The sequence below is a fragment of the Staurois parvus genome, unplaced genomic scaffold, assembly GCF_062004578.1.
Source record: "Staurois parvus isolate SC_StPar_1 unplaced genomic scaffold, SC_StPar_1.0 ptg000264l, whole genome shotgun sequence".
Classification (NCBI taxonomy): domain Eukaryota; kingdom Metazoa; phylum Chordata; class Amphibia; order Anura; family Ranidae; genus Staurois; species Staurois parvus.
In genome coordinates this window covers 10,954,188-10,978,205 of record NW_028318060.1, presented here as the reverse complement: position 1 = coordinate 10,978,205, position 24,018 = coordinate 10,954,188, and the positions used below count along the sequence as shown (strand labels likewise).

Here is a 24,018-nt window from a genome sequence, read left to right as displayed (position 1 = left end):
AGTAAAAAGGTGCCCGATAGACAATAGATGACCAGGACTTCATCTGATACATTAGAAACCTTGTCCAATTATTGTGATAATCTTGTGATGGAGATGTCTCTGTAGACCTAGACTTTAAAAAAGCCACCCAATGTGACTGTTTGCACATAAACCTAAAGGAGGTCAGGACATGACTCCTAGTCTGACCATACTCTTCTTTCCCACCTTCCCAGCTGCAAACACTCACCTTCCCTTTACTTCATGTTTGCTCTGTCCAGCTGATGAGAGTAGCATGTAAGCTCTATGCTACGACCAATGGGCTTACAGAGGCGGAAAGACTCTCTACCTCCCTGTATGTGACAGCACTGAGCCAATCACCAAGCATCAGCACTGCCACATGGGAGGAAGTTGAGTAAGGTGCATGCTTATACATACCTGGAAATAGCTGGTTCTTCATTACTGGTGGTCAAATGGAGTGGCAGGGAAGCAAAGGGAAAGTGAGTTTGTGCTGCTAGGGAGTGGGGAAGATAAGTGAACCTGCAGGGCAAAGCACAGTTCCACTTTATGGCCAACTATATGCCAAGAGAACCAAAGGCGTAGCTTAAAGCTTGTGGGCCCTGATGCAAAAGATGACCTGGGGCCCCCCCACTACCTTTCACTATGCGCCAAGATGCTCCCAACGCGTACCAAGATATGATAGCTGTATGGTGGCTGTCTCTCTCTTCTCTCTATCCTGCTGCCGTCTGCATGTTCACACAAGGTGGGGGCAGGTAGGCCACACTCTGAGCAGTCGGGTGAAAGCGGTAGCTTTGTATGTAAAAGAGGAAGCTCAGCAGGCCCTCTAACTTCCAGTTCCACATACAAGCCCACCTGTTTCACCCAGCAGCTCACAGTGTGGCCTGCCTGCCCCCAGCTAGTATGCACATGCAGGGCTGAGCAAAGGTGGGAGGGGGGTACTGTACTGGGCTGGGTGGGGGGCTGATCAGAGAGTGTGACACTGCAGATATCTCTTTTTTTTTTTTAAACACCTTTCTTTTATACATTATTAAACAGCACCCAGTTACTTCTCTCATGACCAGGCTGCAGGGACATGGAGGTGCAGGATAAGAAAAGTAACACCCCCCTTCCTGGTAATGACACATGCCCTCCTGCCTGCTCTTGGTAATGACAGATGACTCCTCCTTCAAGAGCCCCTCACTTAAGCTAATCATAAATGACCCCCCTCCTCCTGTAAAGACAGATGACTTCCCCTCCTGGTAATGACACATGTCTCCCCACCAGGTAATGACAGATGACCCCCTCCTCCCACTAGGTAATGACAGATGACCCTCCCCCCATCAGGTAATGACAGATGACCTCCCATCCCCCCACCAGGTAATGACAGATACCTCCTCCCCCACCAGGTAATGACCGATACACCCTCCCCCACCAGGTAATGACTGATACACCCTTCCCCACCAGGTAATGAAAGATGACCCCCTTCTCCACCAGGTAATGACTGATGACCCCCTTCTCCACCAGGTAATGACTGATGACCCCCTTCTCCACCAGGTAATGACTGATGACCCCCTTCTCCACCAGGTAATGACTGATGACCCCTTCTCCACCAGGTAATGACTGATGACCCCTTCTCCACCAGGTAATGACTGATGACCCCTTCTCCACCAGGTAATGACTGATGACCCCTTCTCCACCAGGTAATGACTGATGACCCCTTCTCCACCAGGTAATGACAGATGCCAGATGACCATAACCTTCAGGTGCACTCCTCCTAGTAACGACACATGGCCCCTCATGGAATTACTGATTCCCCACCCCACCATCCTGGTAATGTCACATTATCCCCCCCCCCCCTTGGTGACAATGACAGATTCCCCATCCAGCTCCCCATCTGCTCATTCTGCTCAAACTGTCACAGTAAAATCTGCAGCCTCTGGAGCCCGCAGTCCCTTGGGGGCCCCTCAGGAGGTGTTATGGAATTTTGTGAGAATTTTGTGTGAGTGTTAGCAGGAATTGAGGGGAGGGGTGGGGCGGTGTGTGTCTGTTTTCTGCACAGATCTGACCGGTATCTTTTTACCTCCTCAATGACAGCAGTACCAGCTCCTGGTTGGTGCTCTCCTCCTCCCTCGCTTAGCCGGTGAAAGCTTGGTGTCCATCTTCCTGGTTGTCAGCATTGACACTTTCCCATCAAGCAGGGCTGGCCTCAATACCATCCTTCCTCTGCTACTCTCCAGCTCAGGACTTGAAAATGGAGCCAAAATCTCAGAGCTTCCGCTTTGCTCTGGATTCTGCTTTGCCCATTATAGTGACAGGGAGATAGCTTGGGCCCACCTGGAGCACGGGCGGGGTCACAATTCTGAACCCTGAGACCCCTGATGCTACCCCATGAAGAGATCTGCCATCTGCAAAGCTAGAAAAGTTGGAGTGGCTAAACCACCAAATTCATGTCAGCATCATTCATCAAGCAATGTTGCATTGTGACACTAATACGTTCAGCGTTTAAAACATCTTTTTAATGCTTTCAGTTGTTTGCCATTACCAAGGAAATTTACATTGTCTGGTCACAACTAGTTACGGTTACAGTCTATGTAGTACACCGCAATTTGCAGCCAGTGGATATGGGGATGGTGTCATCCAAGGGACTGTAATTAATACCTTCTACACACTTCTCTCCAATCTATGGGGAAGATTTACTTAAACTGGAGAGTGAAAAATCTGGTGCAGCTCTGCAAACAAACCAATCAGCTTTCAGTTTTTTTTCAAACCTTAATTGAACAAGTAAGAAGCTGACTGGCTACCATGCACAGCTACACCAGGTTCTGAGTGCACCAGTTTTAGTAAATTTTCCCTATGACCCCCTCCTCCCCCTACCAAATGAGAGGCAGACTCAATGGACCATTTGGCTATACACTGTTCAAATTTTGGTCTGCTGCTGATGAACTGGCCTAAATTTAGTCATAGGGTGGCCCCATCAGCTGTTTTCTGCCTAATATGCCTCAACTAAAAAAATCGAAGGAGCTGGGTGGAAAATGTTCATCCAAACAGCAGATGCAGTCTCTATTCAGATATTTTGACAGTTGACAATGCCAGCTGTCAAAATCCAATAGTTTCAGCAACAGAATTATCCATCTGCATGTGTAACATGAATGGAGGAATCTGTTTTTTTTTTCCATATAAAATCTATATGTGTATGGCCAGCTTAAAACTTTATTATACCCCAAACCAAAAAAGTATTATATTGCAGCTTACCAATTATTAGGTGTGGTGGCTGCATTAGTTTTCTTTTCTTTGGCTTTTTCCCCTCTGGTTTCACCTGGTGATCCAGCCAGTAACATACTTCCAAGTTCCTGTATTAAAGTGACCCACTCTGGATGAATGAGCTTGGGGAGCACAGCAGACAGCAGTATTGTCAGCCTGGGGGAGATGGGAGTGTTAACTGTATTAGCAGATTTGAATACAATAACAATTTGAATCCAAAATCCAACTAACATTCTATAATTACTTACAGCAAACTTTTTTTTACATGAATAAATAAAAGCTGATCATATTAAGCACCCCTGCCAGTGGTAAATGGTTTGTATCATCCATGTAAACTGATACATCTGCTGGACAGCTTAAGATTCTGAAAAATAGCAGACTTGCTGGCTGATTCACCAGATAAAAACAGAAAAAAAGCCTAAAAAAGAAAACTAATGCAGCCATCACATCTAAGAATTGGTAAGCTGCAATATAATGAATGATTGCTTTTGGGTTTAATACTGCTTTAAGAGGGGATTTCCCTTTGTTTCGTAGAGATTTCTTCTTATTTCCTGTTGTGTGTTTGACAGAAAGTAAAAGGAATTAAAAAGATGAGGTTCTAAACCCTTCCTTCTCTTCTACTCTATCCAAAAAAATAAAAAGTTTGGGCTTCACATAAACTAGTTGTTAAGCAGCTGTGCTTCCCTAATCTGATGGTCATAAATATTGGTACACACCACCAGGGGCGGACTGACCATTTAGGCACTCGGGCACTGCCCGAGGGCCCAGGGTCAGTAGGGGGGGGGGGGCCCATGAGATGCCCCTGGTACCTTTCATAAGCTTTTTTGGGTGTGCTTTGAGTGTGGGCGAGGACACAGGGGCCCCATGATTTCCTATTGCCCGGTGGCCCCATGAGTTGTCAGTCCGCCCCTGCACACCACTGTTGGGACCTGCAACCAGCTTCAAGGTGCCTCAGGAGAAATGTCCAGGGAGTTTTGTATGGACTGCCCCTTTCTATAGGAGGAATACTGAAACTGGCAATAGGTGTCACAGTTAAAGTGTTACTAATCCCAGGACCCTGCATTCACTATATCTGGTCTCCCACAGTACACAGAACATGGAAGTGCAATTATTTTAGTAAATATAAACTGCTAAATACATTTTCTCATCAGCAGTATATAGCAGTCTTGTGACTTCTATCAGTGTCCAGCAGAGCACTGGTAAAAGGTTGTAATGTTATTGTAGCTTAGTACTTAAAGTGTTACTAAACCCAGGACCCTGTATTCACTATATGTGGTCTCCTGGACCCTGCATTCACTATATCTGGTCTCCCTGGACCCTGCATTCACTCTATCTGTTCTCCCCGGACACTGCATTCACTCTCTCTGGTCTCCCTGGACCCTGCATTCACTATATCTGGTCTCCCACAGTACACACAACATGGAAATGCAATTATTTTAGTAAATATAACCTGCTAAATACCTCTTCTCATCAGCAGTTAGAGCAGCCTTGTGACTTCTATCAGTGTTCTCTGAGCACTGGTTAAACTAAGCTTGTAGTCGGAGTTTTCATTCTCCTCTGACTGTCCTATGAGGCTGCATAACCTCTGACCCTTTGTCTGGACAGTGCTGTTTGGCCCTGTGCCGATCACATGCACCCTCCCAAAGAAAAAAAACTCTCTTTAGCAAAACACACCAAACTGAGCATGTGCAGCTTGCCCCCAAGGCTCTGTTCTATCAGTAGATGGACTGGGGACAGTAGAAGAAGGGGAGGATCAGAGAAGTCAGGATCAAACATCCTTTTTACACAATGCAGAGGATTAACCCCTTAGGTTCCACAGGGAGTATATCAACCCTTGCTTTACTGCATATACAGACTGATTTTACTGTTGTGGGTTTAGTAACACTTTAAGTCCACAGGGACCTTCTGCCAGCACATAAGGGATTAGGACCAGACGGATCAGTAGTTTTGCCATCATTCATTTCCAACACAGTTATCCATTTTTTTGTAAGGAAATTGGTCCTCTTAACCACTCCAAGTTCAATAACTGCCAGACCTGTCTTGTATATTGGGCTGTGTATGGTCCCCCGAACCCAGCTGGTGCGCTACCAATATTCCAGCTAGAACTAGGTAGCATGGTTGGTTTACAGCAAGCATCTCTTTCCTCTAACCATTGCCAGCACACTGTGGAAGTGAATGTTAGGTTTCTGGGTCGATGAAAACTCATTGAAAACTTTAGGCTGTGAAAATCATTGCATCTCCAAAACAATTTCGCTTTTATTGGTTCTACAAATGTTCTGACTCTCTGCCAAATAAACCTACAAGGCTCAGCAAATGTGTGGAATAGGCAGACACTTACTTCATGGAAAACCTGCTAGATGTTTCAAGAGCACCCACCACAATTGGTTTGAAAAACCTCATAGCCATTTTTTTTTTTCTTGCTGCCTGAAACAAATAGCATTTTTGGAGATTAGAGATTTTTTTTCCCCTCATTGTTCTTCCAGCTTGAGAAATCCCTTTGTAAACTTGCCAGGGAAACCTAAGAGAGCTTCCAGTTTCCTCCTGGCTCTGAGAAGACACAGAGGACCCCCTGGCAATAGTACTCCAAGAGTAATCATGGTAAAAGAATTTTGAAAAGTATGTGGAACTTTCCAAAAAAGAGCAAAAAAGAGTTCCCCCCCCCCTTCTTTTTTTTTCCTCTACCCTCCCTCCTTCTTCACCACTTCCACCCCCCCCCCCCATCCCATACAGAAGCATTGCATCTATTACCCAGTGGCAGAAGTCCACCTTCCCCTGCTGTTTCGTAAGAGTTTGCGGAGTTTGGGAACAGCCCTCTATTAAGGAGCAGATTGGGGAGAGGCGCTTCCCACTTCATAGAAGACAGTGCATAAGAACGGAGCATCTTTTGGAGGCAGCAGGAGGAGACCCTGTACAGATCGCTCTCTCATCCCAGCCGCAGCTGGACCGCTCACAGGGACCACTGCAGCCGCAGGTTCGACTCCGGTCATCTCCTACCCCCAGCCTCAGCCACCCGTTCTCATTTCATTTCATTACCTGTAGGCAGATCAGCATTCCCTCCTATACCAGATTACCTTCCTCCCCTCCACTGACTCTATCTCCCAGGCTCAATGCTTTGTCTGCCCTCTCTTTCCTTCCCTGATTTTGTATAATCCACCAGACGCTGGCTGCTCAGATCTGTAAATGAAATCCTCATGTGTGTCGTCAGTTCTGTGAAAGAGCCCTTTAACTCTTTGGGGGTGGTTATGGGCTGTTCTGCCTATCTAGCCATGTAGGGGTTAAATGTCTGTGCAGCTCTCCATCCATGTATTACACGTAAGGTAAGATGATTAATCACTGGGAATGAATTAAAAACAAAAATGATGGCAGTTACCCTTAGCAAACGATCCAACTGTCATTCTCCATCCTTGCCCTAGGATACAGGGTGGATGGGTTGCTAGGGGCAAGAGCTTGTAGCCTCAGGATGATAAATGGTTACTGCATGGAAAATGGGCACAATGGAACACGTACTGCTAAAGGTATTGCAAAAACCTGGCACTGATCTACTGATCTAGAGGACAATGGGTGTATCTTTGTATGTACTTGTGGTTTGGGGTTGAAAATTATAACTTATTTTATTTTTGAATAATGATAATATATAGATCAGGTATAGATGTATAGCTCCAATATGTGCATAATAGGTATTAGATCTGCTTTTCATTCTATGGGGTTGATTTACTAAAAGTGGAGAGTGCAAAATCTGGTACAGCTGTGCACAGAAACCAATCAGCTTCCAGGGTTTATTGTCAAAGACTAATTGAACAAGTTGAAGTTAGAAGCTGATTGGCTAGCATACACAGCTCCACCAGATTCTGCACTCTCCCGATTTAATAAATCTCCCCTATGTGTCTGCTAAGTTAACTGCTGAGCTTATCTTTGCATTGATTGGGGTAATAAAGTACATCTGGTTATTTTTTATTAATATTTTTGACTTGAACAATATACCTTTTTTAATAATAATCATATGTGATAAAGATCGAGTATAAGAAATGAGATAGGTGGTTCATAATCTATGTATAAACTGTACAGGTCCAATATGTGTATAATCGAAGGGTGTGTATCAGGTCTGCTTTTCATTCTCTGGGTCTGCTGAGTTAAATGATGAGCTCATTTTTGCATTGATTGGAGTAGTAAAGTGTACTTTTACAGCATTATTTTTATTGGTCTTCGACTTGAACACTCTACTTTTTTTTTTAAATAAGGATCATATGTCACATAGAGCAAATGTAAGAAATGAGAGCTAGGGTAGGTAGATATAAGTGGTCTGTATATCTCCAATATGTGTATGATGTGTACTGGATCACTCCTTATGTCTGCTGAGTTAACTGATGAGCTCATCTTTTCATTGACTGGGGGTAGTAAAGTACATTTTGATTGTATTATTTTTTAATAGTATTTATGATATGAACACTATACCTTTTTTTGTATGATTTTTTTTTTAATGATCCTATGTACTATAGAGCAAATAAAAGAAATGAGGTATAAGAAAGGTAGATATAAGTAGTCTGTATAGTTCTAGTAGGTATAAAATAGAAGGCTTGGTGTCAAATCTGCTTTTCATTCTCTGTGTCTGCTGAGTTAAGTGATGAGCTCATCTTTGCATTGACTGGAGTAGTAAAGCACATTTGAACTTGGGCACTATATCATTTTTTTATGATGATTATATGTACTATAGAGTGCATATAAGAAATGAAGACATAAGACAGGTATAATGGGGCTGCATAGATCCAATATGCATATGATGACTATTAGTTCATTTTTTGTGTCTGCTGAGCTAACTGTGCATTCACTGGGGTAGTAAAGTGCATTTATTAGTATTTTTAACTTTAACATCATATAAAAATATATATAATGTTCATATGTAATATAGAATGGATATAAGAAATGAGATCTAAAGTAGGTAGCTATAGGTAGGTTGTATAGTACAATATGTGTATAATCTGTATCTGCTGAGTTGACTGATGAGCTCATCTTTGCATTGACTGAGGTAGTAAAGTTCATTTATTAGTATTTCTGACTTGAACATTATGTATACGTGTATACATATATATACATAATATTTATAACAATGATCATATGTAATATAGCGTGGATATAAGATATGAGATCTAAAGTAGATAGTACACTATGTGCATAATCTGTATCTGCTGAATTGACTGTTGAGCTCATCTTTGCATTCACTGGGGTAGTAAAGTGCAGTTATTAGTATTTCTGAATAGAACACTATATATATATATATATATATATATATATATATATGTATAAAATAATGATCATATGTAATATGGAGTGGATATAGGAGATGAGATCTAAAGTAGATAGTACAATATGTGTATAATCTATGTCTGCTGTGTTGACTGATGAGCTCATCTATGCATTGACTGGGGTAGTAAAGTACATTCGTACCTGGTCTCATTACCTAGCTAGACTGACTCCCCCCCCCCCCCGTCCCTGCAGCGGAGGTGTTAAAGCACAGAAATCATATGGAAGATAACTTTGGAAAGCTCCCATGATTTATTATAGGATCAGCAAATGTCGGGCTGTAATAAAGAGCTGACCGTCTGGAATTCCTTATGCATAGACTCATAGTCATTACACTGCAGCCAGTGCTTCTGCTGCATTTGATTGGAAATTAATGTGTAATACGTTTGCTGAAAGCTGCAATGTGTTTTTTCAGTCTCTTTCCCTAGTTTATAAAATTTTTTTTTTATGCTAAGATTTCCATTCCAGCTGTTATGAACCCATAACGTCAGCTGCAGCTTGTATCTGCACAAATAATCACAGACACACACACACACACACACACACACACACACACACACACACACACACACACACACACACACACACACACACACACACACACACACACACACACACACACACACACACACACACACACACACACACACACACACACACACACACACACACACACACACACACACACACACACACACACACACACACACACACACACACACACACACACACACACACACACACGAATCAACACTATAGTATGGTAATCCTTAATCTGGGGGCTGCAATATAAATGTTGTGCTAGGCACTTTTTTAATAATAGCCTGCTACAATGCATACAGTAGCAGGAGATTATTTACTGTTTTTTTTTGTTTAATTTGGGTTTTATAGCAGTGTTTCAGAACCAAAGATATAATGAAACCATTCTTCTGAAAATACATTCCCTTATAAAATGTGTTAAAACAGGCAATAAACTGAAGAAAAGCTTTCTGGCAAATGTATCAATAGTAAATCCCTAAAACACCGTACTACTTCTTTTCAGCCACTAGGTGGCGAAGCAAGTTAAAAGTCAATAGCCCTTGCGTTATATGATACCTGTCCTTGTTCATTCCAAAGCTGTATGAAGGAACACAAAGCATTTGAACAGAAAGCAGAAAATGGGAATAAGTCATCCATGTCAGGATTTAACACTAGTTGGATAAATTCAGTCCTTGTGTGTAGCTAACGTATGCCTTAACCCCATGACTGTATTTCCGAATTAATAAATAAATGGGTTTAATTTACTGTTAGATGTCAAGGAACATGCAGATTCAAACTTGCAGTTGATGGGCATATTTCTAAAGCAACTAATCTGACATTTAACAAACATTAAAGTGATTGCAAACCCTAACCTTGTAAAACTACCCATTCAGTTTTAAACTAGAAATGAAATGCAAACATTTGTGTACATGTATAAACAACGTCATAAAGACATTTTTTCCTCTTTTTTTATAAGTGATCACATACCCTCTGTTCCCAGCTGTATAAGAACTCAGGGAGAAGAAACCGCAGCACACTGATCTTCCCAGTGAAAGGCTGTGCAGGGGGAGTGTGTCAAAATAAGTCTGATCATTGGAAGAGAGCAGGCTAGCACAGCTAGAGAACTGACCACAACATGTTCTCCTGCTTAGCGTGGTCTGTTTTTAATAGAAAAACAGGGGGACTGGCAGGAACACCAGGGATTTTACACAAAGGAAGCAATACAAAGAGAACAGGATACTTCTGTATGCATAGCTGGCACATATCAGAAATATTAAATGTTGGGTTTATATATTCTTTAATCAATGTATGGGTTCAATTAATGTTAGGTGTCAAAGAGCATCCAGATTCAAACTTGCAGTTGATACTTCATCATGGGCATATTTTTAAAGCATTAAGGGCAATCATCCTGGTGCATGTGTTTTAAATGACAGTGATTGATTCACCACCAATGAGTCCTCATGCACACTGGACATTTTTACAGCTGCTGTTTTTGGCTTTTGACATTTTTTTCTACAGCCAGTAAACCCCCCAGCATGTTATCCTATGTGTCCATGCACACACAGACTGTAGACAACGTTTTTTGGCTGGGGCATTTCTTGTTAGGAAATAAAACCCAGGACTAGTGGGTTTCTAGAGGAGTTCTTTAACTGTAAAAATGCTCTAACGCTGAAAAACATGGTAAAATGCCGCAAATCTGAGTTTTTGGACGTTTTTGACCAAAAAACTTTTTTTTTTAAAAAACACTGCTAAAACCCACAAATGCTGGAAGACACTGCTAATCGTAGCAAAACACCACTAAACGCTAATGCAAAAACATTTAAAAAAGCTGAAAAACTCAAGTTTTTAACGTGACTTTACGCAGCTAGCGTTACCAGCGTTATGAAAACATTCAGGGTGCATGAGGGCTGAGAGTTCGGTGAAAGTCACATTCAATGTTTTATAACTATGCCCTTGGTGTACTTTTTTCGGTGGTGATTCCTTCATACTCTTTTAAAAACCAAGGCAGTGAAAATAAAGTTTTATTACAGTACTTCACTGTGTGTTCTGTTTTCGGAGTAGTAGGGGATGGGGATGTTGTATTAGGAAAATGGAATATGCACTCTGGTTTAATTCCTGGAAATGTTGGCAGAGGTTTTTACATTAATCAGCCCAAGCCAGCCCAAGATATATTAACAGCAGCTCATGGATAGGATATGCCAAAACAGTGTGAATGTATTGTAAAGGAACCTCTGGGACCTGTGTCTGCACTATACTATTAATGGGTTTTGCACTCATTACCCAACATACCCTTATTGTGTCTGGATGAATGATTAAGAAAGGAAACCTAAACTGTGACCCTTAATCCTGCTAGCTCTGCTTTTGTGTTACTTCTAAGACAACATCTGTGACAGCAATCATGGTGTTTTATAATCTCTGCATGGCTCCCTCGTGAGCATTACATCATGGCTGCAGTTTTCTTAGGGTCCAAAGGGTCCTTCACTACTGCATCAGTAGTGGTGGGCTTATATTGCTGAGAGAAAAGGAATTTAGCAACAACTCAGGCAGAATTTCCATTGTCTAAATGAGTCTCCTTGTATTTACTGAACTCAGCGACCGATGTGTGCATTGATTGCTGCAAAACATTTTTTCTCAGGCCCTACTATTATTTGTAAAGTAGTGATGGGCAAATCTCCCTGGGTTTGATTTGCAAAGGGTTTGCCAATTCTTGTTTGAAATTCTTTGAATCAAAACTTAGAGTCAAATCCCACTGAAATCAATGGGGGCGAATCTTGGTGTTAAATTCTGACCATTTTAAGTGCTAATAGGCAAACTACTCTAAAAGCAAAAAAAGGTCAAGTACCAAACCAAAAAAACAAAAATATACATTCAGGAGAAGGTCACTTTATTTGGCTTTGAGGGCAACATTGAAATACACAAATCTTTTAAATAACATGCTTGGGAGATGCATTAAAACTGTACATAATGCTACCGAACAGTACGCTTTTCACAGACCGTTTCAGTGACAGCATACACTGACTGGGCATATTGGGCTTTGAAAATTATTTTTTTCTTTTACAATAAGCTTGGCTTACATAACAGTAGCATCCTCATTTGGTTCATTTCATTTTGAAAAAAAAATATTTTTTCATGTGTTTTCTTTCAGAGACACATGCTTTTTAATCAAATGGTAATAGGCCTACTTTGACTGCAGATAGCAATTGGCCAGTAGCTCCTTGTGGTTGTCCCTGTTCTTGCTAATGCAAAACTCTCTTTCCACTGGCCAATTTGATATGAAGGCTTCAATAAGAATTAAGAAACTGCAGATGATACATCAGTGTAAAATTGGCCAGCAGTACTACAGTTTTACTGAGCATGGCTAGGCCCAAATTTACTAGAGATAAAGAGCATAGGCCAGGGTTCTGCTAAAATAATTATATTACTCCAGGGGTGTTCCTATCATAAGGTAAGTAGAGATAGCTGCCTCAGGGCAGCCATCAGAAATGTTGGGGCCCCTTACACAGCTTTAGGCCTGGGCCCCTGGGGCCTGACCACCAGCATTTCCCAGGGCTCTCCCATTGCTGTCCACTAAATCCGCCCACTGGCCATTCCTGTCCTTCAGTGCACCAACTTTTATTTTAACACTCTTACAACTTAATATTTGAAAATGAAAAGAGTATTTCAAGTTATCAGTGCTTTCAAGATTTAACAGTAAGGAATTATAATCTGGACAAAAAATATCATCCTCCAGTCCCATGTCCTCCTCCTCCAGTCCCAAGTCCTCCTCCTCTAGTCTCATCTTCCTCAGCCCACATCCTTCCCCTCCTCCAGTCCCATCTTCTCCACCCTACTTCTTCGTCCTTCAGTCACATCTCCTCCATTCAAAGTCCTCCTCCTCCAGTCACATCTCCTCTATTCCACTTCCTCCTCCTCTATTCCTATTTCCTTCAATTCCATGCCCTCCTTCTCCTCCATCTCATGTCCTCCTCTTTCAGTCTCATCTCCCCATCTCATGTCCTTCTCCATCCCATGTCCTTTTCCTCATTATCCAGTCAGCATCTGTCTCCTCTCCCAGGCAGCACAGGGGGTGACAGTGGGCTCCTCTGTATGACACCAGGCTTCAGCAAAATAGGCTGCTGTCCGCACACACAGCAGAGACAATGAAGGGAGGAGGAGAGCGCTGAGCACTGAGAAAAAAGGGGGAGAAGCCATGGCCATCCGCACACCTACTCCCCAGATCCCAACATGGTCTGCGAAGCAGGTCAGATCTGGAGGAGGAAGTTACTTCTCTGCTCTGAATTCTGGGACCTCTGCATACATTTTGCTGGTTGCTAGATGCCAAGCGGTCCTGGCACCCAATAATTTGACAGCGGTGGACTGTGGGCAGCGGCAGAGAGAACTGGGAATTTATTGATGGTTAGCAAAACTGCTGGGCCTCTCTGGAGGCCGGGGCCCTCTAAATGTGTATGGGATGTCCCCCCCTGATGACGGCCCTGGGTGGGACTCATGGAATGAATCGGTGTTTGGGGAGGGGTGATCTTTCAAAAATGCCCCCTCTGGTGACGCTCCAGAACAAGGCAGCATTAAATGGGAAAATAGGGCTAATGGGTGTATGGCTAAATGTTCTTTTATCTATGGGGATGGGGGTTGCTGTCAGAAAAAACAAAAAACTGTTTTTTATTGTTGGGACAGCAACTAAAAGTGACCTCAAATCAACTATGAAATCAAATGAAAGACAAAAAACAGCCAATAATAGAAACAAAAAAGGGCAGCAAAGGGGTTGATTGCAATCAGAGTTTTCTAATTGACCCTAATCTCTCCCAACAAACTTTGTTCGCTTTTCCTACAACAGCTTCCAATTTGCTAATGCTGTGGCTGTTTTGTACCCCCCCTTCCTTTACAGCAAAGGGGCTGGCTTAACATCAAGGCCCCTTATTGGTCCTTCTAAGCCTGTTGACCATAGACCAAAGGCCATTCAGTGCATTGTAGAGTATTATGGTGTACTTAAAAATATTTTCCTGGGCATGTTTGCTCCTAAATTCTCCAGGACTAAGAATGTCAAACCAAAGGAATCATCCTGAACCCATTGTAGTGGAGAACCTTAACCTGTAAACGCATTACAGGATCAAGCTTCCGTTAGTAATATGCAAAGAAAGTTCTTACACTGAGAAGGTAAATTGATTAACATTTTTTTTTGTAAACTGGGCTCTGCTTGAATTCTGTGTAACACAGTTGTAGGTGGTCCCTGTACTTGAGGGCACCTTTTTTTATTGGGACTGGTCTAAAAAAGTAGTATTGAGAGTTAAAAATTCAAATATTCTCTGTGAAAATGATTTGATATAGGCATAACATAGTCCGTCTAAAAAAATGTAAAGCAAAACTGGGAGACAGAAGTGTAGACACAGAAAACAATTGAGGAAATTGAAACATTTTTCTGCAGTTTATGCTGTTGGCCTATTGTATTGATGAGCCTCAGTCTTTTTGTTCACCTTTTGCTTTCTTACATGTAATGTTTTTGTTACATATTCTAATTAGGATTTTAAGGCCCATTCACACCTGTTGGTAATACATGTGCAATGGTTTCCCATTGTTTTCAGTGGTTCTTGTATATTCAGTGCATTGATATTCATTTGCAAAAAATAATAATTAGTGTTCTTTTTTTGCATGTTATAAAGGTTTTGCATATAAATGGCAATGCATATCAATGTATCATGAAGCAAGAGAGAAACGCACCTCTAAAATGCACTGTAACACAATTTCAAGTTCAAGTGTGAAATCAGCCTAAGTGTTTAAAGCAGAACTCTACTCTCTCAATCAACATTAACTATTTTTAATCCTTATGCTGCTAGCCTTAATAATAGAAAATATATTATATTTACTTGTTTTAAACTTTTTTTTACATTTATTCAGTTGCTTCCTGGTTTCTGGCCTAGGCCAAAATAATGTCGTACGTCCCAGGAGTCTTCATGGGCATTTTTTTCCTTTCATTTGGAGGAGGGGAGGAGTGGCTCTTTCAGCGAAGTACACCCTTCTGCCTGCATGCCTGAGCTAAGGGAGTATGGATTCTAGGAAGTAAATGCTATATGAATCATCATCTGCCCTTACTCAAGATTGTGTGGCTAGAAATGCTAGGGGGGGGGGGGGTGTTTGAAAAAGTGACTTTTTAACAAAATATAGCATGGAAACATGGATGAATGGTTGAGCTTGCTTTGAAGTAAAAAAAATCATTAAACAGCTTTTTTCAGTTTGTGGTGCTCAGGTACAGTTAAGTTCCGCTTTCACCACTTGTCTACCGGGCACTTTTACCCCCTTCGTGCCCAGGCCAATTTTCAGCTTTCAGCACTGTTGCACTTTGAATGACATTTGTGCAGTCATGTAACATTGTATCCATATGAAATTTGTATAATTTGTTTTCACACAAATAGAGCTTTCTTTTGGTGGTATTTAACCACCACTGGGTGTTTTATTTTTTGCACTATAAATTAAAAAAAAAATCTGAAAAAAAGGTTTTCTTTGTTTCTATTCTAAAAATTTGCAAACAGGTAGATTTTCGCCTTCACTTATGTGCATTGATGAGGCTGCACTGATAGGCGGCACTTATGGGCACTGATAGGCAGCACTGATGGGCACTGGTGAGGCGGCACTGATAGGCAGCAATGATGGGCACTGATAGGCTGCACTGATGAGGCAGCACTGGTGGGAATTGATAAAGAGGCACTGATATGAAGCACTGATGGGCACTGATAGGCGTCACTGATGGGCAATGACAGGTGGCACTGATGGGCGCTGACAGGTGGCACTGACTGACAGCAATGACTGGTGGCACTGATTGACTGCACTGACTGGTAGCACTGCTGGGCACCGATGGTTGGCACTGCTGAGCAGCACTGATGGGTGGCACTGATGGACACCAATGGATGGCACTGCTGGGCACGTTCTGGGAGGATGTCACATGATGCCCTCCCAGAACTGGACAACCATGCTGTAGCCGTCATTCGGCTATAGCCCAGTTGTCCAGTGGTTAAATTTCATTATGAGCACCCTGCATCCCGTGTGCAGAGACACCATAAGAAACACTGAGATAGAGGAATTCTGTTTATGTGTGGTCAGACCTTCACTTCTGACAATTTTGCACTCATGAAAGACCCGTTTAAACATTCCATTTGAATGTCCTTCTAGATTATGTGTATATACGTGACAGGCATTCATTTGCAGGCATGATTCATCAGGAGCTGATATGAATAACTTATTGTTTGTAATATAAGTCTATGGATGTGACAAAAGCTAATAGCAAATCAAGAAAAGAATAACCTTCATGACCTAATGCTAAAGGGTTTCCTAACATCACACTCACTTTGTCTGCATATTGGAAGGCAGTTATAAAGTAATACACTAACTTGGTTAACATTTTACCACAGTTGAATAAACACACTCCTATTCCTGTCTGATCACCTGGGTATGATTAGTTAGCCAGCCCTGTCTGCAGTTGTAAAGGCAAGTTGCCACAGGCTCTGGTTCCCTGGAGGCTTGTGGTTTTCTGGGAGTGACATGAACACAAGCATGTTTCATATTAACGCATAACACCATTCATGCGTGTGAATGTCTGTATCCTATATTTATTAGCTATATGGGTATACATATTTTATGTGTTATAGGCCTACTATTTAAACTTTTTTTCATTCTATGGTTGCAGATCCATTCATGTTGTTGTGACCCGGAAAAAGCAGAGAAATGAAAATACGGCTTTCCAGGGCGGTGACAGCACTGTGTGCTGTCCTGCTCTTATCTTCTATAGAGGCAGAAGGTAATAGATCAGCTTGTCATGTAGTTGCTGTTGCCCATGATTAATGACATGGACTGACAACTCTCCCTCCCATCTCCACCTAATTTTCCATTCATTTTTCCTTTCCCCTTCTGAATGCTTTTTCTTTGTCTTGTGTCTTGTGTGAATATTATATTTTTTTCCCCAAACCAAAGTGGAGGAGGTTTTTTTTTACTGTATATCAGTTACACAGGGGCTTGGCAAGTGCTCTTCAAGATGATTGGCCCCAGGAAGAAGAAACTTGTGTAAGCATGAAATTACCAAACTAGAAGCCCTCGATACCTGGCACACCTCTCCTGCTTGGCACTTGTGCAGTGTGGAACTTTCATATATTAATAAATGTTTTATACTGTGTATGTACATGTAGGACATATTTTTTTGGCTTTTATAATGAAATGTATTGTGTCTAAAAGTGCACTTGTAGGTAAGTAGAAAACAAATGCTGCATAGGAGGAGGGTAGAAAAGGTAGACAATGCACCTGGGTCTTCTAGTTGTGAAGGGCTAGTGTATTATAGGGCTACTCTATCCTGTGTACTTTTATACTGTTTGCCTTTTACCATGACAACACTAGGTTATGGAAGAGTTTGGTCTGACAGTTTCATTTATGTCATTTATTATCTTTGAAAAAGAATACGATGCCAACTTTTAAACAAGCCTACTGCCTTACTTCCCTACTATCCTCCTATTTCAGCATATCATTTTTCCTCCAAGACCACAAGGCTATTATACTGACATTGTACTTGTAAATGCTACAGTAAAATCTGAAGTATTAATAGTAATTAGAAAAACAAGTTATGTGGGCAATGGTTGGCATGCTGCCTGCTTCTACATCCTTCCTACTGCCAACAGGCTGAGCACTATGAGAAATATAACTTGCTAGCAGGTAGCATGGACAAGCTTGTCCCTGAATGTATTGTTGAAGAATTATCTAAAGAGATGCAATAAATGTGCAGAATATATTTTGTCAGTCAGCATCTATTTGCACTGTTCAGAACTAAAAAAACATATTTTTGTTTTTATTGTATTAACATTACCAATTTGATTAAAAATAATTGATTTAAAAAAGTATACATTTGTTACACCCCAAAAATATTTTTGTTAAATCTTGTTTTCTCATTCTTTTGCACCATAATGCTTATGCAGTTTTGTAGTTATGAAAAAGTATGTGGATTATGCACACTGATATGTACATATAGCACCTTTGTTCAGTTAGACCTCCTAGGTTATGGAATCAGTAGTTTTCAGTGTGATAGTTTGGTTGCTAGAAATTTGAGTGTAGAGAATGTTGCTCATTGTACTCCAATTCTGAGATTTTTCAGGATCTAATTTTCATTCTTATCTGTTTTTTCCTGTGATAATCCTTTCCAACATGATAAAAAGCTTTAAGATTTCGGGTGAGGTTAAAGGTTAAGGTTAAATTTAATGTCAACCCAACAAGCTGCACATAGTTACCTTTCCTTCGGCTCCCACACCCCATATGACTATGCTGGTTACCTGGGAGGCCAAGCACTAACATTGTCACTTTGAAAAGGGAGTAAGTCATATAATCCTCCATATCCAGAAGTACTGGCCCATTACGGTGGAGGAAATATCAATGTATGCTACTATTATTTGGATTACTAATTATTAAAGTAGAAGTCAAGATAACTTTTTCTGGTTTAGACACAGTGGGAAAGCATGAGAAGCTCTGTCAGGTTGTTATGCTTCTCTGTATCCCTGTGTATCTTCACTATTTTCCTGCTGAGCATTTTCAATGTGTTAGATGGTGAGGGAAATCCAAAGTTTGTCACACAACAGGAGCAGAAATATTTTCCAATGGGGACACCTGTCAAAGGTGGAATTTTTAGTGGAGATTTTCACTCTCTTCCTGTGATTCTTCTTCACTTTTGGGAGATTTTCACTCACTTACTTGGATTCCTACTCACTTTGGGGAAATCGTATTTGCCTCCCATGAATTCCTTTCACTTTTAGGGTTGCACTCCACTTTTTTGGATTTTCCTTCATATTGGGTACATATTCCCTCACTTTCTGTTGTGTCTTCAGGACAGGAAGTGAAGGAAAATCCCCCCTGGTGGTGCCACAGGCAACACCAGAATTCTGGCAATGATTCTAAGCCACCTCCATTCTATCCAAAACATAAGAAAAGTTTTGTACAGTGTTGGGCTTTAAGGAAAAACTGTTCTGGTTGTCTGCCACATCAAATCAGATTTGGAAGAATCTCATCAGTTGCTAAGGACAACAATAATAAATCGTCCTTTGGCCTTTTGATGAATGTTGGAAACTAGATTAGGGAAACAAGTTCATGTACTTAGTACTTTCCATTAATGTCATAGGAAAGACCATTTGAGGCAGTCTAACATTGCAAAATTACATTCCATTAATGTCATAGGAAAGACCATTTGAGGCAGTCTAACATTGCAAAATTACATTCTCATAGTTATTCTGTGTACATTTACTGAAGACAGGACAATAGCTAGGTCACCTGTGAACAGAAAATCAACTGATAGGCTAGACACCTGTTGAGGACATGTCTTTATACTCAGCCCTCACTATTGTTTCCCATTCCAAAATCATTATACAAATATCTGTATGTTCTTTTCAAACACAAGTACTAATTTTTCAAGAATTCATTTTTCAGATGCTCTCTTTGGTAAACTAGTTATGTTTTGATAATCTCTGAAACTGAGGTCAAATGACTTTCTCACTTAAAAGGTTAAAACCTGGTCAAGTATTTTCCTCTGCATTGCAAAAAAAATATCTTTATTTCTAAAGTTCAGGGAATAATGTTCAGGATCACAACCATGTTTGGCAGTAACTTTTATAATTGAGAAGCTGCTGAGCTGTGCTGTTTAGTGTGATGGTATGCAGATGATAATACATTAGCACAACATTAGACGTGTTTATATGGAGGATAGTCCTGGAATGTACTGTTAGACTCCTGTAACAAAGTGAAGTCTTGAGTTAGCGCTGTATTGACAAGATGTACAATAATAAACTGCATTATGAAATTTAAATGTCATGATCTGTATATCAAAGGCATTTGTTTAGCCATATTCTCTGGCAATATACCTTAAAGGGATCTTAAATCACAGGGTGTGCCACTTTAATATTGTGAGGCATGTAATGTTCTCGCTATAAAATGATGAATGATACATTAATTAGAGTCTATTACTATTTCTACTTATGAGTTTTTAATTCTAAACTAAAAGCAAAAGACATACATTTTAACTAATCACTACATGTACATTGAGAGGATCATTTCATTTTGTTTATTGTTTCTGTCCTTTTAAAATGATCTTTTGAAATGGTTTTACACTCAAGTTTTCTAGCATGATATATAATTCCCCTCTATAAAATGAGATTTTTGCTTGTTCTCAATTTTTCATATCTATTTATATCAGTGATGGTCAAATTGAAATTATAAAGGGCCTCAAGTACAGCCACTTCCTGAGAGCAGCACAATAGTACATTTTTCACAATATCAGTTTTTATTTGCTCAACTACATTACAAAGAATTAGACAACCTGTTCAAAATGAATGAGCTGTAGCCCACCTCAACGCCCTAAAATTTGAGTCCTGCAGTAAATAAAATGGGGGTAACATGGGCCCCAAGCTTGGTGTCAAGTGGGAGTAACATGGGCCCCAAGCTTGGTGTCAGTGGTAGTAATAGTATTTCTGAGCATTGCTGTCAATGGCCTCAATAACAACACCTAGCAGTGGTGCCAGTGGATGCAAAATTAACCTCCTGCATTGGAGCCAGTAACTTCAAAATAACACTGAGCATTTGTTTCAGTGATCACAGCAATAAACCCCAGTATTGGTGTCAGTGACTGCAAAAACACAGTGGTGTTTATTTACTAAAACTGGAGAGTGTAAAATCAGGTTCACTTCTGCATAAAAAACAATCAGATTCCAGGTTTTAAGCTTAATTGAACAAGCTGAGGTTAGAAGCTGATTGGCTACCATGCACAGCTACACCAGATTCTGAGTGAACCAGCTTTAGTAAATCTCCCCCAGTGTACCTTCTTCTCACAGTGATCGCTAGACTCTGCCCAACATGTTTTGTCAGTATTGACAGCATCAGGGGCATCATCAGGGCCCCTGATGATGTCAACACTGAAATCCAGATGCCAGTAAATCTTTGGATACACCAGACAGACCTAGATTCATTCAGTGCTGGGTGTGGGAGAGTAGAGACCCTTGACTGCATCTCCCAAAAATACAAACCAACTGGTCAACAAATTAAAGCCAAACTTCAGCTGTGAGTAAGGTGAGGAGGGGTTCAAACCTCTTTCACATAGTTTCTTTTGTCTCTGTTGAAGAGATTCTTTTAATTTTCTGTTTTGTCTGACACCTGTCAGTTAAGCTCCGTACACGGGCTGAATATAAGGCGCAATCAGCCAGTACAGTAGATATCGGCCGACATTTGGAACGTGTGTACTGGTCCTTGTTTGACAGAAGCCAATCTCTTGGCCAGCTTCTGTTGAATAAGCTTCCTGGAAAACCAGCAGTTGATCGGCATCAGATCAGCGCTCACGGCCGATGGCTGCAAGCTCTGACTAGTGTGTTCTGGCGGGGGAAATGGTCCCCCTGTCAGAACACAATAGTTCAGCAGGGAGATCACTGTACTAAAATCTCATTGTTAGTACAGTAACCTCCTCCTGAGGGAAACAATTTTTTTTTTTCGTTCAGCCCACCAGGCTGAACAAAATAAAGCTTATCATGTGTACCAGGCTTTAGGCAGAAAGTGAGGACCAAACATACAAATAGACAGGAATAACAATTCACAAAGCTTGCAAACCTTCTCCAACTAAATTAACAACAAAAAAAAACTTTGAGAGAATTATAGGGACTGCTGCTAGCCACTATTTTAACTTACTACTTGTTTGACTGTTTATGATGTTAGTACTTCTTCAGTATGTCTGTGTCACATAGATACATATATTGAAGCCAAAGTGTCAGCATGACATCTGAGGAACTAACATTTTTATATGGAAAGGACATAAGAGCTAACATTTTTCAAACCAGGCCTCCTTTAATGAAATTTGTATATCTCAAACAGAGAAAAAAAAGAATAATTATACTAGTATAGAATTTTGTATTGTAAGTCATTGTAAAGACCAGGCAAAGGCAAAATAGACATATCCTCATACTCCTGTGCATTTTAAAGCAGAAAAATATAGGGCAGAAATTGTAGGTCTGTAATTGTTGACTTGGTATCAACCTATTGCAGTCCTTGTACAACAGAGCATGAGCATGAGAAAAAGAAGCAGCACAAGGAGCCAGATTTTTGTACTGACAAGAAGTATGCTGCTAGCAAGAGAAAGCAGAGTGACAGAGAGATTAGCTTGCCAGTTTGCTGCTTCTCTTTTCACTGCCCTCCAGGCTGGAACAGGTCCAAGACTGACCTGGGCTCAGAGGAGATGCATTGAACAAAGCTGGCCATCAGAATGAGGACATCGAGTGGCAGAAAAAAAATATTGCCATGACATTTTTGGATTAATGTTGAATATTGCAGCACAAGTTGTTTTTTTTATTTTACAATTTAATAGGATATCTTGTTATTGTTTTGAAATCTTGAAATCTCTCATTTAGAATAACATTGAACTATAGTAATATTATGGTAAGAAACTCTTACAAAATGTTACCATCTCAGTCATCTTTATTCTCTGTTTGCATAATTACTTCCACCATCCAGGGAGGGCAACCTTATATACCAAAATAGAGTATAAGTTAACGTTTTGTTATTTTTTTGTTATATTCTTTTGTTTCTTCTTTTTTTGGGTGTGACAATTGTTCACTTAATATCTATATCGCAAAATCAAGATCTGAACTTTGCAATTAAAATTTTCAGTGTAAATTGCTGGCCTGTTCAAAAGTACTGCACTTAAGGAGGATGATGCATTACTGTAGTAAGCTTCACTACAAATGAGTTATTTCTCTTTGCCTTCCACATGTTTATAATATCTTGATTGGGTGATAAAACATTTAAGAGAATGGAATGACTATTCATTGTCATTTTTGTAATGTTATGTCATTTTATACGTGTCAGACAATTTTGCCTGGTTTACATAACATTTAATGCAATCTCTTGGTATTGCAGTGCACTTATTCAGATTTTTAAAAATCCTTTCGAGGCATTACAAGGCATTGATTTATTTGTTCATCCAGCAAAATATATTAAAAAAAGGGACACAGTAAGAAAACTGCAGCCTTTGAATAGGAATTTGATACTCATTTGGTCAAATAGACCCTAAAAAGGGCTAGTGAACATCTGAGTTTTCTGTGCGATAATATCAATGGCCTACCAACATTTCTCATGTAAGCAACCATAATGGGGTATGTTTCTGCATGAAATCTGGAGTGGGTCATATGGACATGGCACAACATGCACCATCTTATTAATACTGAAACTTAAAGTGGAGTTACAGCTGTTTTTGTGTTTATTAAAAGTCAGCAGCTACAAAAAATGTAGCTGATGACTTTTAATAACCACACACTTACTTGTCTCGGGGTCCAGCGGTGTACTCACTCACACAGTCCCTTCTGTCCTTCACGCGCCAGCATCTCTACTGTGGGCAGCAGGCTGTGACAGCCTGTGGCTTCACAGCCTGGTGCCCACTGCGCATGCGTGAGTTGTGCCACTCTTCCTGATTGGTCCAGCAGTCTTCTGGGACCTTTGAAAGTTCCCAGGAGACTGCGGAAGCAAGGAGGGGGCCGAACTTCTGGGTCAATTTGCTGCGGTGACCTGAGCCGGAAGTGGGATTAGGTACCTGTCAAAACCAGGTACCTGCTCCCCCCCCCAAATATGGCAGTGAAGGGGGGGGAGGCAAATAAGTGGAGCTTCCACTTTTGAGTGGAACTCCGCTTTAACCTCTGATGTAACCCTAAATATTAACCCAGAGCATTTAACCTACTGTGACACTTAGCTTTTAACCTAAACCTTAAAAATAATCTGTTACCTTTAATCTCACACTAAAAAAGTTAACCTAATCATAACACTCAACCATATCCCTCCTCATAGGCTTACCCTAGTCTTTAAGTCTGACTCCTTAACCTCTGAACCCAACCCTAACCCTGATTTAAACACAAAATCTAAACTCTCTCTTCAGCTATTGGGTCTATACATTATTGGGGCAATACTGCTTAAGCCCCATACATA

At 40.8% G+C, this 24,018-nt stretch overlaps 1 protein-coding gene across 4 annotated transcripts in view; it reads left to right on the top strand.

The window, feature by feature from the left end:
• The first annotated feature begins 6,049 nt into the window (after positions 1-6,049).
• The window catches only part of COL12A1 (collagen type XII alpha 1 chain), a 252,311-nt gene continuing 234,342 nt past the window's right edge, over positions 6,050-24,018 (top strand). For 2 of the 4 annotated variants that reach the window (XM_089681387.1, XM_089681388.1), the window contains exons 1-2: positions 6,051-6,208; positions 16,727-16,837. In XM_089681387.1, the coding sequence (XP_089537513.1) occupies positions 16,765-16,837 (73 nt within the window). In that variant the 5' untranslated portion in view covers positions 6,051-6,208; positions 16,727-16,764. Of the gene's footprint in view, positions 6,209-16,726; positions 16,838-24,018 lie in introns of all 4 variants that reach the window. The other 2 variants (XM_089681389.1, XM_089681390.1) reach the window with 2 other exon arrangements.